The 16,773-nt window shown below is 37.1% G+C and overlaps 1 protein-coding gene across 1 annotated transcript in view; it reads left to right on the top strand.

Moving 5' to 3' along the window:
• LOC144456543 (netrin receptor DCC-like) overlaps nt 1–16,773 on the top strand; it is an 84,170-nt gene that overhangs the window by 33,671 nt on the left and 33,726 nt on the right. Inside the window, exon 5 of the mRNA XM_078151763.1 lies at nt 7,004–7,216. Coding sequence (XP_078007889.1) covers nt 7,004–7,216 — 213 coding nt within the window. The remainder of the gene's footprint in view (nt 1–7,003; nt 7,217–16,773) is intronic.

The following is a 16,773-nucleotide window of genomic DNA, read 5'->3' as shown; positions in this document are numbered from 1 at the left end:
TAGCCAGTAAACTGGGGTCAACAGAACTCCTGGGTCCTGGACCATATGGCCAAGGGAGAAAGGAGCCTAGTTAAGATTAAGGGTGGGAAATGGCCAGGGGCCATAGGGAAGTAGATTGGGTGTAGCCACAAAGAAAGGCCAGTTGATAGGATTATCTGGCAAAAGCCAGAGATTTGACCATGTGGATAAGTCCAGGGTTTTTCCTTTCTGAGGTCCAGATCCCAACCCCATCAGATAGATAGATAGATAGAGTGCTTGCTATGTGCCAACCTCTGTGCAAAGCACTGGAGATTAAAAAAAAAGTGAAAGATCATCCCTGACCTCAAAGAGCTTTCAATCTAATGATAGACAGATAGATGATAGATAGATAGATAGATAGATAGATAGATAGATAGATAGATAGATAGATAGATGATAAATGGATTTGAAAAAAAACAACTATTCTCAAGATAATTTTATGTTTGGGTTTTTTTCCCCCTCTTCCTTTTGATTTTTTTTCCCATTCAAATATAGCAATTCCACATTGATTTTATGGCTTTCATTTCTTAGTTAAGAACAGGTGACTCAGCAGCTCTTGTATTAATCTGATTTGAAATAGGTAAGATGGTAACATCGATAAAATATGTTTGTGAGGTAAGTTGTATTTTTTTTTCCAACCCATCAGAGATAGCTTTAAGAAACCATAAATTGTCTTACTATAGCAAGGTTAGAATTAAAAGGCATCAAAAAAAAAATCTGTCAGGAAGCAGTTGAATTTATTCTCCCTTTCCTCAGTGTGCACCTTTTCCAGAGAGTAGAATTATTTTTTAAGAACTAGATGGAACATATTCTCTAAAAATAAGTTGGAGAGTGTTGTTACTGAAGGATGAGTGGAAGCCTCCAGACTCTAAGCATACAACTATGACAACCTTTGGAAAATTAATCAGCACAGTTGGAAGTGGGAAAATTTGATTTGGAGTCCTCTGCCAATTCTTAGTTATGTGACATTGGGCATATCACTTAACCTCACTTGAATCTTTATTTGCCTATCTGAAAAAGGAGAGTGAATTTTCGGTATTCATTCATATCAGACTCTCCATGACCCCATTTAAGGTTTTCTTGGCAAAGATACTGAAGTAGCTTGCCACTTCCTTCCCTAGCTCATTTAGACATGAACTGAGGCAAAAAGGTTAATTGAGTTGCCCAGGGTCACATAGCTACTGTCTGAGGCCAGATTTGAAATCACAAAGATGAGTCTTCCTTTTTCCAAGCTCAGTGTTCTATCCGCTGTAACACCTAGCTGCCCCTATGAAATAAATTTCATCTAAAATTCCTGTTCCTTCCCCTTCTAAGTCCATAAACCTGTGGTCTTTCTGTTAGGTTCATATAGATGCATATGTATGGTCTGGCCTTTTGAAAGAAAGTATATGTTGACTGCAGGTAGACATTCCTGCATTAGTAGTCCTTCCTGACTAAATTAATTGCAGGAGCATCACATGCACAGTGTGATCTTGGCACTGTGCTGCGCACACAGCAGGCCCTTTGTAAATGCTTGTTGTAACAATTGTTATTAAGTGCTGCTAATTATTTTCCATTCATATTCTTCTCTCCTGTGTTCTTATGAATATTTCCTGCATTCTTCCTTTTTAGCCAATTAAAATTGAAACTCCCTGAGGATTGTAAATTTAGAATTGTAAGGAAATTGTAAAAAAAAAATAGAATTGTGATTTTTTTTTTTTAGACAATTGGGGTTAAGACTTGCCCAGGGTCACACAGCTAGTAAGTGTCAAGTGTTTAGTCAGAGATTTGAACTCAGGTCCTCCTGACTTCAGGGCTGGTGCTCTATCCACTGTGCCACCTAGCTGCCCTAGAATTGTAGATTCTAAAATTAGAAGTTACTAAGTCATGGCCTGGGATTTTACAGATGAACAAACTGAGACCCTTGGCTAAGGTCAAACACATAGTAAAGTATTGTATGGGCTCAAACCCATGTCCTCTGGCTCCAGATTCAGGGCTTTTCCCATTGCCTCCAGCTGCCCGCCTGCTTCCTCCTTTCCTTTGTTCCTCAAGAATGCAGCATATGATACCCGTAGTATCTTCTCAATAAAAGCTAGCTCATTCATGAAAAACTCATTTGAAAATCAAAACAAATAAAAATAAAATACAATTGTATACAATTTGAGTTGTTGTTGCATTCATATTCTAAAACATGTAGTCCTCTTCCTCTGACAGTGCCATCAATAAAAAGATATGGATAGAGGTTGAAAGATAAAGATGTAGGTACAAGAGTGTGCTGGTAAAATGTTTAACTACAGCATCTCACAAAACTTAAGACACCCTTTTTAAGTTTATTCTAGATTATGAACATTTTCTCCCTCACTTTCATAAATCTGTAAGGTCAACAATTAATCAAGCTGTCAGTTGTAGCTGATATCCGATGTGTAAATGCTTATACTGAAAGTTTAATAATTACCTCTTTGGGGCCTTTTCAAGTTGGTTCCAGCACACTCCTTTATGCATACAAACGTACATATGTATATGCATATTATCTCAACCCTAACTCGACTTTAATATATCAACTTCTGCATTTCTGTATTTTGTGTATCTTTGAACAAAAATTAAGATACTGGTGGGATTACCCAAACAATGAGATAATGGTCACTTCAAGCCTTTCTAAAAACTTCAAGATACATTTTTCGTGTATTCATTCCTTCAAAACTTTATTGAACACTTATTATTTTATGTACAATGTAATAGAACATGCAAAGCATTTCAGTTTGCTTAGGTAATGAGGGGAAAAACATGTATACCCTGTATTCCTGGAAGCTAAATATATTCCCAATCACATGAACTACCTAAAGTAATTAACTTTCATTTACAGGCAGGTTTCTGAGTAGAGAATATGGGTTTCCAAATGCCTTGGAATGTGTTAAAGCTCACTGTTCTCAGTCAAGCAGAAACCTCTTCTGACTCTTGGTGGAAAAGTCTTATCAGTCAGCTTAAGAAACAAATTGAGGAATATTCAGTAAAGTAAAAGTTTACCCACCTAGTTTAAGGTCCCTAGTCTCCAAAGTTACCTAGATGACTTTGACATAGACAGCTGATAAACAGAAACATGGACAGATAAACATTTATGTGGTGATTTCTATATGCCAGGTACAGTGCTAAGCCCTGGGGATGAAAATATAAGCATCTAAGACAGTACTATGTTCAAAGAACTTACAAATTGAATCACAAAGACAACATATATAGGGGTGGCAGAAAGGGGAGAGGGAAGCTGGGGTCCTTCCCAAAGTGATGGTGGTGAGGGGTACTACCAATGAATACAGGAGGAACTCAGGGTGAAAGTTCCCCAGAAGAGTAATGCAGCAGACAAGGAGAAGGGGGTGGGCTTTGGGGAGAATCAAGACAAAACTAGTTATAAGAATAGTAAAACTGAGGGGCAGCTAGATGGCATAGTGGATAGGACTCCAGCCTTAGAGTCAGGAGGACCTGAGTTCAAATTGGACCTCAGACACTTGACACTTATGAGCTGTGTAACCCTGGGCAAGTTACTTAACCCTAATTGCCTCAACAAAAAGCAAAACAAACAAACAAAAAGGAACAATAAAACCAGAAAGGGGGAAGATGGGGAGAGTAGTGGGCAAATGCTTGTGCATATATATATTTTAGATAAGGAATTTTATGCTTTCACAAATTCATAGCTCATGCTCATGCCTACAATGTACAAGCCATGTGCTGGGTGTTTCAGAGGATAGTTTACAATCTAGAAAAGGACCTAGGGACAGGTGGGGGGGAGAAGCCACAGTAGGGCTTTCCACCGTCTATGTGTCTATTCTCTTATGTACCCCAGGTTTTTGCTGATTTCCTAAGTTACAAAGGGGAAAAGATGTCTTAAACATGCAATTACACTCTATGCTGACTCCAGTGATTTGATTCTGCTGCTTTGACTCAAGACAATTTGATTCTCTTGTTTTGACACTGTGGACTATTCAGTCCCAAGGATCTAGGGGTAATAATATGTACCTGGCTTTGTGATTATTGCTGGGTTTTTGTTGCTGTTGTTTTACTATGATTTTTATTATTATTATTACTTTTTATCATCTTGACTTGTGATTTTATCAGTGTGTAAAACATCTCATTGTAAACTTCCTCCAGTAATATTGATTTTTAACCTCTCTGTAATTTATAGTCTTGGAGAGTGACCTGGGAGGGGGGTGACTGAGATGTTAAGTGACTTGCTTAGGGTCACATTACATGTCAGAGGCATGACTTGAACTTAGTGAAAGAGCTGTGTTCCTGACTCCAAGGAAGACTCTCTATTTGTTATGTCATAGAGCCCCTTAATGGACAATATTCTCCATTAAATGTGTCATTTGACTATTTAAATTTGACTTATTTCTCTCTATATCCAAGTCTATTTTTATTTTATTATTAATTTTATACAGACCATTAGTTTTTGCTATTGTTTATTCTTCTGCTGATATGTATGGAGATATGTCATTATTTAAGAAGGCAATATTTTTTCTAGTGGATTTGATATGTTTTTCTTTTAAATGTTCTAAGTTCCCACATTTGCCTCATTCCCCCAGTTTCATCAGTCCCTTCAGCTTCTGAGGTTAAATAACAGATTCAAATCTATGGAATCAAAATACATTAGATTCCCTATTTATTTACTATATCCTGACCTATTTCTACAAATTATCTTTATTTTCTTCCCCTACTATAGAACAAGAGAGTTATAGAATGTTTGAATTGAAGGGTTGCTGGTCCACTGATATGGACTTAGGATCTTATATCAAGAGCTGAAAGGGCTTTACCATTCCTCTAGTTCAGCCATCTTATTTTGCAGATGACAAATTAAAGCTCAGAAAATCATAAATGATTTGCCCATGATCATATAGGTTTGAAGAAGCTCAGAGGCAGTTAGGTGATCAGTGAATAGAGTTCTAGGCCTGGAGTCAGGAAGACCTGAGTTCAAATCCAGCCTCAGACAGATACTAGCTCTTGGACACTGGACAAATCGCTTAATTTCTGTCTGCCTCATTTTCCTCAAATATAAAATGGGGGTAATAATAACACCTACCTCTCAGGGTTGTTGTGAGAATCAAATGAGATAATATTTTTAAAGTGCTTAGCACAGTACCTGACACATAGTAGGCACTTGGCATAATAGTTGTTTCCTTCCTTCCTTTCTTTCTGAAGCTTCTTCACAAAATAAGATTTTGTGTGATTGCCATTCAGTGCATTTCTGGGTCCGATTTTGATGTTTTACAATCTCCTCCTCCTCTCTCCAGTTTGGTTAGGCTTCTTGTCCATCTTCTCTGCCCTTTTGTTGTTCTTTCAGCACCTGCCAGTGAGAAGTTGGCTGGAAATTATCTTACAAAGTGGGATAATTATCTTGAAATTATCCTTGTCACTCAAAATTAAGCAATTTCCTTTCCCCACTGCTTTGGGCAGTATTACCGCTTAGAGCAGTCATGATAAACTTGGGCAAGAGATCATTAGAAGTATTTCACTTACTTTGAATAGACTTATACTTCTTATATAGCTATTTTAATTTAAGTTTAAATTAGTACCATTTATTTTTTTTTCCTTGTGTAAGTTAAAGCACGATTAAAATACCTTCAGCATTTTGAAGCTTTTAGTCTTAGCTAGTTCTCTGAGGAAAAGCCAGGGCTCCCCATCACAAAGTTTTCCACCCTTCTTTTGGACTGTTACAAATGACTATGTCAGAACCTTCTCAAGTACAGTAATCTGACTGAAAATTATAAGGTTTGCTATCAAAGAAGGAAGAGTCATAATTCTACAACCAAGAAATCTGTTCCGATAGAATCAGCCTACAAATAAGTTTTAGCTAACTATGTCTTTATTTTGATATAGAAGATAATGATAGTGATTATTATTTGTACCATTTTATTAGAGACGCCTTTGAGTATCAGGTAACTGATTTGTTTGACAGTTGACATGGCATGTTTAAATCACAGAAAAGTTGGCATATTGGCTGTGAGGTAATCATGCAGCCGGAGTCAGGTTTGGCACGTTGGATTTTACTGATACTGCTAGTTATATAAGATGAAATAATGTTTTTCCCACCTCATCACTTATGATTATAGGGCCTAGCCAGCGCAGCCAATGTAGGGTAGCAGTGAAATACATCCTACTAGCCTTCCTGAAACGAAGATCTTAGCAGTGTGGTATTTGTAACTTTTTGAAATGAATACCTACTCGTATTGCAGGGGATAACAGTAGGGAGGATGGTGAGAAAAAAGAAAATGGGAATAAGATTTCTTATTTGGTGTGAAAAGAAGTCAGACTCAATCCTATGCTGTTATTCTAAGGCAGGTACTCTTAACCTTTTTTTGTGTCATGGACCCCTTCTCTGAGTATGTGATCATAAAGGAAATCAGTTATACTCAATGACAGTTATCAACTTTTCCACCTGAAAACAAGTTCAAGACTGTGAGATTAAGGACCCCTGCTCTACAGGGAAGAAAATTGGTTCCATTAAAATATGAGCTCCTTGAGGGGAGGGACTATGTTTTTGCCTTTCTTTGTATCCCCAGCACTTATGACAGTGCCTGGCACATAGTAAGAGCTTGATAAATGTTTGTGGATTAATTGACAGATTAGTGGGGAAAAAATCCCAAAGCTCTGACTAGCTTTTTTTCATTCTTAGCGAAAGCTTCATAAGTTGTGATCAGGAAAAAGAGAACAAAAACTGCTCCAAAAACAACATGTAAAGAGAACATGAGCCTAGTGGAAGGAAGGAGACAGAGACCCTGGGATGTAGGGAGGGTGGGCTGCAGGATAGCTCACCCAGACATAAAAGATAGAGAGGAGGAATCCTTTGCTAATTGTTAGCTTTTTCTTTGAGCTAATCTTGCTGAGTACAGATCTTGGTTATTTCTACAGTGTTGAAGGAGAGTAATTGTTGTCAGCACCCTGAGATCAAGACCTGGTCACCCTTCGTTATAGTTCTAATGTCCCCATGAATGATGTTCATTTTCTGTTTTCCTTACAGCGGTTAGTGAAGGACCAGCGCCCCAGCAACCTCCCATGTTGCCCCAGACACAGCCTGAGCACTCCAGCAGTGAGGAGGCTCCGAGTAGGACCATCCCCACAGCCTGTGTTCGACCCACTCATCCACTCCGCAGCTTTGCCAACCCCTTGCTACCTCCTCCAATGAGTGCAATAGAACCAAAAGTCCCTTACACACCACTTTTGTCTCAGACAGGTAAGTGCCATGTTTGGACATGCTGAAACATGTGGAGGTATCATCAGTCTTCCCACTTGAAGGTCCTGTTATTGGTGGTGGTATTACCCATGTAGACAAGCACCAGAGAAAAGAGAACATGTGATGTGTTCTTTCTATCTATATCAATGTTCCCTGTATTTGTAGCCAATATTTGTGGAGTTGATTTTAAATATCTCTTTGGTAGTTGCAGTGGATTTCATTCCCTTGTGAAATTGCCCGCTGATCTTCTGTCTTTTAGTTAATATTTCAGGCTGTCTGTTTGTTGGGAAGTATTCTCAAGATATGCTCACCAGAGACTCCACAACCCCACAGCATCCAGACAAGTGTTGAGTCTGAAGAGGTTAGCAAGAGGACTGGCATAAAGAAAGGGTATCATGCAAGAGTGAGAACCTAGGGACTGGATAAGTGATTATAGAGCTAAAGATATATATTTTCTTAAATCTGTGAAAATTGCCTTTCCGGTTCCTACTGTTGTTTTACATTTTGTCATTTTACAGATATTACTATCAAACAGATAAATTAGTTTCCTCATTGCTGATAGGAAGGTTTTATTTGTTTCTTTCTTTTCTTCTTTCCTTCCTTCCTTTCTTTCTTAAGTAAAGTCCTCTAAAAGATGCATGGGGAATTGAATTGGGCTAGTCCTCAAGAAATACGGTGAATGGAACATGAGTCCATACAATTAACTAAAACCTATTTAACGTGTCTGAGTGGCAGTATTGGTCTTTCCAATGCTTTACCACAAAATTATGCCTTGGCAATTCCCCCTTATTGACAACTGTGCCTAAGGCATTGTCAGTCACTCCCATACATCAGACTGTAGTATAATCAATACATATATGAGATGTAAGACTGAGCTATATTCTTCAGAAATCATCTCTGTATTTAACAAATGTTTCTAAAGTAATTGGAGATTCCAGTCTCTAATAGAAAGTGGAAAAGAGTGTAAGAAGATGTGATGTGAGAGACTCTAATGCCTGAGATTTCACACTGTTCCTGGGTTTGTGCTAGGTAGAGGACCCTAAACTAATAGCATGCACCTCAACACACACTATGGCTGGACAACCTGCCATGCCAATTAAAGAATCATCTTATCAGCTGTTTTCCTCACTAAACCCATCCTTGCTTCACCTTTCAAGATTATTAAATATCTCTTTTACTCTGTCCTTACCCCCAATTCCATTTAAATATTCAGAAGCCTCTATTTTGTTTTTCCTGGAGTGGAGACACTTTTTTTCCTGAGACCCTGAACTAATGTGGGAAGGGTGAAGTTGATGATGAAATTAGGGAATACTGGAAAGGCTTGCCAGGGAGTCTTGTTCATGCCTTCTTCCCTGTCTTAAATATCTGTGGACCATCAGAAGTTTAAGTATGGTGGAAGCTAATATCCTAAAATTATCTGGTCAAGCAATGTAAACCAATAAGTAAAACCAAAAACAATTACATTTTTTCCTCTATTCAATCTGACATTATAAAGCTTTTATAACCAAATTCTTTTAAAACATTCTTTTAATTTCCAAATTCATGTTTCCTTTATTTAATAACACTCACTATATGCACCAAAATCTATTTTCAATTTGCTATGGAAAATGTACTTACATTCTTCAGCTTGACTACAGAGAGACTAACCAGGGGCAATGTATAAAAGTGGAAAAGAGGTGTTCGTAGGTTTTATGTCAGGAAAAACTTTTGAACAATTAGAGTGATCCAAACATGGAATGCGCTGTCTGAAGAAAGACTAGGCTCCCGAATGGACATTATAGAGGAAGACATGAGTTGGATAAGATGACCTCTGAGGTCCTTTCCAATAAAGATTCTATGATTCTTGATTTAGGTAATATTTTGTGCAGATAAAATATAAAATAGGCAATGGGAATGGGATTCTGGAAAACTAAGACTCATTTTTTACTAGGGATTTGATTCTGGTTATTCAACATATTGTTCTTATAACACAACATATAAAGGCCAACTTCCAGCGTTAACAATGTCATCAAAAAGGCTTTGAGAAGGAACACCCGTCATCGATTCACCATTAATTAGAGCTGTTGGTGACAGGATGAGAGAGGTAGCAGCATTTACTACCTTTGAGGGTTCTTCCCTTCAGTTTTAGTAACATCAGATTTCCTATTGAAAAGTCTATCACTATGCTTGCTGAAACTATTTTCATCTTAGACTTCACATTAAAGAAATATGTAATTAGTAATACATTTATGATTACTACATTTTGCTAACTTAGTGGAAATGCAGTCAAAACTGTTGTTCCCAAGAGTATTTTTTACTTAAAGAACTGGTATCCCAACCAAAAATGTAAACAAGGCTTGTAGATATTATTCAATCTTCTCCCATTAGACTCTCATGAGGTTTTCTTTTCTCTTCCCCCCCCCCATTTTTCTCTTTTGATTTCAGTCTTGTGTGTTTGATATGTTCTTTGTCACATTTTTGCTTTACTCACCTCGCAGGATTGTTAGGAGGATCAAAAGAGATAATGTATGTAAAGTGCTTTTTAAACCCTAAATTGCTGTACACATGTCAACCATCATCATCATTATCATTAGAATTGCTTTTTCTAATTTTTTTTAGTACCTTCTCTTTTTAACTTGAGTTTTTTATTGTATTTTATATTTCTTTTAACTTCTCTCTTCAATTGTTTTCCCCTCTGTCTAATAACATCCTTGATTCTCCTCTCAGGATTATTAAATGTCTCTTGTTCTCTGTCTTCACCCCCAATTCCATTGTTTCAATGTGATTCCTGTTCATTTTATAATGTCTCACTTCATGATTTCCAAATAGCATCTTCCTCTGTGTGTCTCTGACACATGGTAAATAGTATGCTTTTAAGGGAGGGCTGCTGTTTTTTTTTTCTCATGGGAAAAGAAAATTAGCAGACTGACAAATGTATTAGCAATGACACTAACTACAGACTTCCTAGCCTTGAAGATGAAATACTTGAAGCTTTCAGCAAATTTCAATTCTAAGAAAATCATGACTGTAGTCAAATTGATTGATGAAGAAGAGTTATTCTCCAGTAGACATTTAAAATATTGTAAATAATTTTAATATAACAATAGAGAAATACATAATTATTAATAGTTATCATTATTTGCCGTAAACCATTGCTTTAGAAAATAATATAAGTCAGTTAATTTATAAAGCATATGCCGAATGAGTTTTTATTTTTTTCCTTCATTTTCAAAGCATAAAAACTGGGATCAATGCTTAAGACATTTAGTTATCTACCCGTTTGGCTGTTTGATCTTGAACAAGTTTTCAATTTTTTTTGTTTTTTTCAAATTTTCAAGGCTTCAGTTTCCTTTTTTATCTCAATCTGTGATTTCATAGGTATAGCAAAAACTTCTCTCCACTGATACAAATCTGAGACTCACATATAACCTATACCATATTCTTAGAGCATTTTTTGGTGCACTGAGAAGTTAAGTGATTTGCCCAGAATCACACAGCTAGCATGCATCTAGAGCAAGAATTCAGGAACTGAACCCAAATGGATGCAGTGTTGTACAGTAAAAACAGCATTATCTCTGAAGTCGATGACCTGGGTTTAAATACTGCTTTTGATGCTTACTACATGTGTGCCTAAGGCAGGTTACTTTACCTCTTTGGGCTTAGTTTCCCCCAGTACAGTGAAGAGGTTGAATTAGATAACCTGTAATAACCCTTCTCATTCTAAATCTGTGCTCTCTCTGACTTCAAGGTTGGCACTGTAGATAGTTTGTTTATTAGGAGTTTGGAAGAACCTTTAAGGTTCCTTCTATCTCTGAAATTCTCAGGCCCCCCCCCCCAAACTCGTAACTTTCTGAGGCACTTTATTTCTCCTCTCATAAAAGGTATGTGGTGTCATGTACTCTGTTTTGGTGGTACGTAAGACAGAGCTTGTTAAGGGAAGGAAAGAGGATTTACTGTCATCAATGGAAAGCATTGTGCAACTATGATCTGGTCAGCAATAATTAGGAAATCAATTTGCTGTCATTGTGACTGGCATTCACCCTACCTGAAAGCCTACCCTCACTCTCTCCTTCCCCCCCCCCCCCCCCCCCCCCCCGCTGAGCTAGAGTATTTAGCTTAACTGACTCCTAGGTGTTTTATGGTGCTTCTAACAATTTCATCAGTATCCTGTGATAGAGTACTCCTGTTCTCTAAAGCTTAATCTGAAGACGAGAAGAACCAGGCAATCTTTCCTTTACGTGTTCCATTGTGACTGCAGTCACATCACTTTGCAAATCACAGACACAGACATATAAGTGATTTGGCTTAGTCCCCTTTCAGGTTAAATAGAAAATGTTTGATGGAATGTTGGGCTTATTGCATTATAGATCTGACATAAATTCCACAAAGGGCCAAGAAAGGGGATTTTTTTTCCCTTCCCCAGCGAAAATTCCTTTTAGCTGTTGAAATGATCAGCTGCACTTTAAATGAACCTGGATTAGGAGGCCATTTGTCTTCGGAAGCAGTAAGTTTAAGGGGAAAGAAAATGTGACCCTTTTAATAGTGGCTTTTATATTGTAGCCCAGGTTTATAACTTGAGCCCCTTCAAGCCCCTGCATCTTTGTAAGGATGCTTAAGTGCTGTCTTTCCCTCCATTTATATATTTCTTTTCTATATATGTATTTAAAAAAATAAAAACCCAGACCATTCCCATCTTTTCAATCTTCCAAGGATCAATATGTCAGTGGACATGACAGGCCCCAGACTCACTTCATTGTACTGCGAAATTGAGTTTGATTTTTCCCCCTACAAATTGTGGCTTGTGATCCAATTTGTCTGAGGAGTGAGTATGTGGGGAGGGAGGCAGCCGCTGACAGTGGACAGCAACAGCTTCTGATTTATGTTTTATGGCTAGTTGGGAAGTCATGTATTCCTGCTGTAACCTGATCTTTTTGGCAGGCCTCATTTCGGTAAATATGCTTTCATAAAAAACTGCCCATAAATTACTACATTACATTAGTCCAAGTGCCTTTTCCCAGCCACTTGTAGGCAACCATTAGCAATTTTCATCAGGGAGTGACATAAGACTACTCTGTTCTATCCAAAGCAGTTACAGGCAGAGATGGGGGTGAGGGGAATGGTGCTTGTTTCTTGGCCCAAGTGAGTAACGGCAACACTTCCACACATTTGCTTATGTTAGATCTGTCACCAGTCAATCACAGAAAATTGTCTGTATCCATTATACTACAGCCCATTGCCATTCATGTTGAAGCCCATGTGTTAATTTAAAGGTCTTTTTAGAACCTTCCTTGCCTCCCTAATAGCAGCTTGTTTGTTTTTAAGATTGGATCTCCCTACCTTACCCCTATAATCCTGGAGAGCTCCCCCCCAATTAGGCAACGTTGTGGCCCACAAGGCCCCATCACTCCCCACTCCTGTCCATAGTAATGTAGAATTTAGTGCAGATACCCACTGACGTAGACCACTGCAACTCAGAACTCCTCCTAGGTAACTGGGATTACAGACATACACTACCAGCTTGGAATTTTGTTTTAAATTAAAATTAAATTCATAGCTTAAGATTTAGGATTTAAAGCTAGAAGAGATCTTGGAGATCATCTAGGTCAAACTCTTCACTTTACAGAGGAGTATCTGAGACCCAGTGAGGGACATACCCAAGGTCACAAAGGTAATCCATTACAGATCTGAAAATTGAACCCAAATCCTCTCTCTTACTCCAAATCCATGTTTCTTTCCATTATGCCAAGCTGACTCCCATCTTAAATTATTTTAGTGGAATTCAATAAGTTACCAAGTTAAAGTCCTTGGGGAAAAGGTAAAAAAAAAAACCAGCTCAGTAAATCTTTGCTGCAGATATATTGTGGCACATCACCAGTGCCAATTTTGCAGAGCCTCAGATAGAGAGAATATTTGCCTAGTCACATAGATAATTATTGCCAGTGGTACATATGCTATGGAAGTATATGAGACTGGGAGAACTTGGCTCATTTTCACTGGGACTATTTTGAAGATAAATTCTTTATGAGGAGTCTTGGGAAAGATGTTTACTCCCCTGGGTTCTCCAAAAAGAATCCTTTCACAGGAAGGAGGACAAAACTATCCCACTAATTACTTGGGGAAGTGACTGGTGTTCTTTGTATTTTGGAAGACATTCAGCAACAGATATTCAGTACACTGAACTCTGGTCTGGTCCCAACCCTGCCCCCAAAACCTCTCTGCTAGTAATATATCACCTCTACAATCAAGAGGAGAGAATGGTGCTATAACCAGTGACTCTTTGGACTCTGCTATAGCCACAGAGAATGGTTTAAAAATGAAAATTTGCAAGAAAAAATAATAGGCACACTTTGCAGTAATTGGTGAGTTAAATGGGAAGGGGGATAGAAGAAAATGAGTTAGAGAGATAATATCTCTGTGGAACCAAGGTGGAAGGGGAGGAAACTGAAGAATAAATGTCTGTAATTAGGTCAGAATTTTATTGGTTTTGGCCAAAGACGGTGGTTGTAATTAGAAATATGTGACTTATTGAAACTAAAAAAAAGAAGAAAAAAACTTCCATTTGTTGGACCATAAATAAAATTGATGTTAATTAACAAGTTGATGTAATGAAAACTATAGAGTTTAAAGAATTTATTTACAGTGAATATAGGTATAGAAAATGATAATTCCTTGCATAGGGCTTTGCATAGAATATGCACTGAATAAATGTTTGGTGAAAGAAGGAAGGAATTAACAAATTCAAATGAAGAAAATATATTTACCGAATCTGATTACTTAGTAGGATGAGAGAAAGAGACAGCAAGAGAGAGAGAGAGAGAGAGAGAGAGAGAGAGAGAGAGAGAGAGAGAGAGAGAGAAACAAAGAAAAACATTTTATTCCACCCTATCAGAAACATTATTTAGGAAAAAGAGTTCTTACCTAAATGTCAAGAAAAATAGGTTATGGTTCCAGTCCTTCACTTACTAGATGTGTGACATTAGATAAATCATTTAACCTCTCAAGTCTTTCACGAAATATACAAGACAAAAAGTCTCTTAAACCTAATAGTTTATGGCAGATTACTAAGGTTAAGAGTGGAAGATCAAACTGGGAAGGGTTTGCAAAGCAATAGGCATTAGAGATAGGGACAGAGGAAAGAAAACAACCTTCCTTAATTCACAGTCACTTAGCAAAGATGCATTAATTGTCCTGGGATCCATCCTGTAAGGAAATAGTTTGAAGCTTTGTGAAGTCAAATAGCCCTTTTGAAGCCTTGTACCTTTGAAAACTATACTTAAGAGCTTAGCTTATTTTTTAATTTTTTAAAAAATTTTGAACTTAATCATCAACAAATAAAAACACTTCAATAAAAAAGAAAAATAAAAAAATAAGCTTGTATAAGCCACAATGAGCTTAGATTCCAATGTGTTATATAATATAAATATGTGATGTAAATATTTAATAAAACAAATATGTTTTATAAGATTATTTAAATATACACACACACACACACTCACATTTAACAAGGAGGTAATAAAATCAATTTATATACCATTCTGCACTTTTTTCTTTTGTGTATTTTTAATAAGTTGTATTAATGTTCTTTTTAAAAGATCTATTACTACCCACTAACCCACCATTCATCCCCATCCTCAAATAGAAGCCCTCCCTTGTAACAACTATATGTAGTCAAGCAAAACTAATCAACATATTGGCCTTGTCTGAAAATGAATACCTCATTCTGCATCTCTAGTCTATCACCTCTCTGCCAAGAGATGGGTGACATCATTCATCACCAGTATGTTAAGCTAATGATTAGTTGGTGCTTTGGTCAGAGTTCTAGAGTCCTGTCAAAGTTGTTTCTCTCACATTATTATTGTGTTCATCACAGAAATTGGTCCTCCTCAGTTCACTTGGAATCTATTCATAGAGGTCTTTCCATGTTTCTCTGAGATTGTTATATTGTTAATTGAACAATAATATTCCATTATATTTATAAATCGCAATTGGTTCAGATATTCCTCAGTTGGTGAGTACTTGCCCCCACTCTGAGTTCTGTGCTACAACACAGAGAGTGTGGATATAAGTGTTTGGATATGTCCTGGAACTTTTCCTCTATCCTTTATTTCCCTGGAGTATATTCCTAATAGTAACATCCCTGGGTCAATGACTCAGTTGAGTGGTTACTTGTCTGATTGGTTAAATTAATTCCCAATTCCAACATAAAATTACTATATCTCCTTCAATAATCACTTTACATAGAAAAGAAGATAATTACAGGGAAAACTATCTTTACAGCAAATTTCCCTGATAAAAGTCTAGTAGACAAGCGATATAAAAAAAAATTGATACAACTACATAAGAGGGAAAAAAAAAACCTCTTGTGGATGTTTATACCAAAGGTATGAATAGGCTGTACGCAAATGAAATTTGTTGTTCAGTCGTTTTTCAGTAATGTCTGACTCTCTATGACCCCATTTGGGGTTTCAAAGATACTGGAGTTGTTTGCCATTTCTTTCTTCAGTTCACTTTACAGATGAGGAAACTGAGGCAAACAGGGTTAAATGACTCGCCCTGGGTCACATAGCTAGTGTCTGAGGCCGGATCTAAACTCAGGAAGATGAATCCTCCTGATTCTAGGGCCAGCACTTAAACCCTTGCAAAATATAAACTATCAAAAACCATATACCTTGGATTATATAACAATTCAAACATCAGAATTGCTTTAATTTGCAACTATTTTATTATTAGTGATTTGTAACATCAAAAAAAACAATTGTTGATAGTTCACATTTCTTCATTTGAGAACTGCTTCTTCATAACCTTTAGCCATATCTATTAGGGAATGGTTTTCATTCTTTATGTGTTTGTACCAATTATTCTCTTGGTTAATAGATCTTTATCAGAGAAATGTGCTGTGAATATTTTCTCCAATTAATTGTTTGCTTGCTAATTATAATTGCATTTATTTTGGTTGTGCAAATGCTATCCAATTTTATATAAATTTCTCCATCTTCTCTTTAATGATCACCATTATACCTTTTTTGGGTAATAAATATCTCTCTAGCAATGGTTATAAAAGGTATTTCTTTCCCCTCTCCCCCCACCCCTATCTCTCTGACCTTTTACATTCAGGGCATGTACCTTGAAATTAAGTTTGGACCAGCATCTCACTCTATATGCAATAATAAATTATGAATGAATCCAGGCTGTTCTTAGGAGGTGGTCTATTCATAAAAGCCACTATTTATACAGTGAGGTATTCAACTCTTTGGCAGAGTACCAAGTTTGGGTTACAAAGGAGGAGGAAGATAATTGTGATGTAATGGAAAAAACAAAAACAAATAAACCACGAGCTAGAAGTTGGGTGACATGTCCTATTCTGACGGTATCATTAATTTCCCGTGGATTAGATAACTTCTCTAAGCCTCACTTTCCTCAGTGAAAATGAAAGAGGGTCAGACTAGATGATCTCCAAGGTCTCCCTCCAGATCCCTGCTTCAATAAAATCTATGAACATTAGTCTTGTTTAATTATCATTAAAAAGAGGATGAGAAAGGAAACTCTTTGTCCATGCAAAAGAAGATAAACAAAGGGGA

The sequence above is a fragment of the Phascolarctos cinereus genome, unplaced genomic scaffold (assembly GCF_003287225.1).
Source record: "Phascolarctos cinereus isolate Bilbo 61053 unplaced genomic scaffold, phaCin_HiC Scaffold_4;HRSCAF=312, whole genome shotgun sequence".
In the NCBI taxonomy this organism is placed as follows: domain Eukaryota; kingdom Metazoa; phylum Chordata; class Mammalia; order Diprotodontia; family Phascolarctidae; genus Phascolarctos; species Phascolarctos cinereus.
The sequence above is the reverse complement of the archived record's forward strand: the minus strand, read 5'-3'. Positions and strand labels throughout refer to the sequence as shown.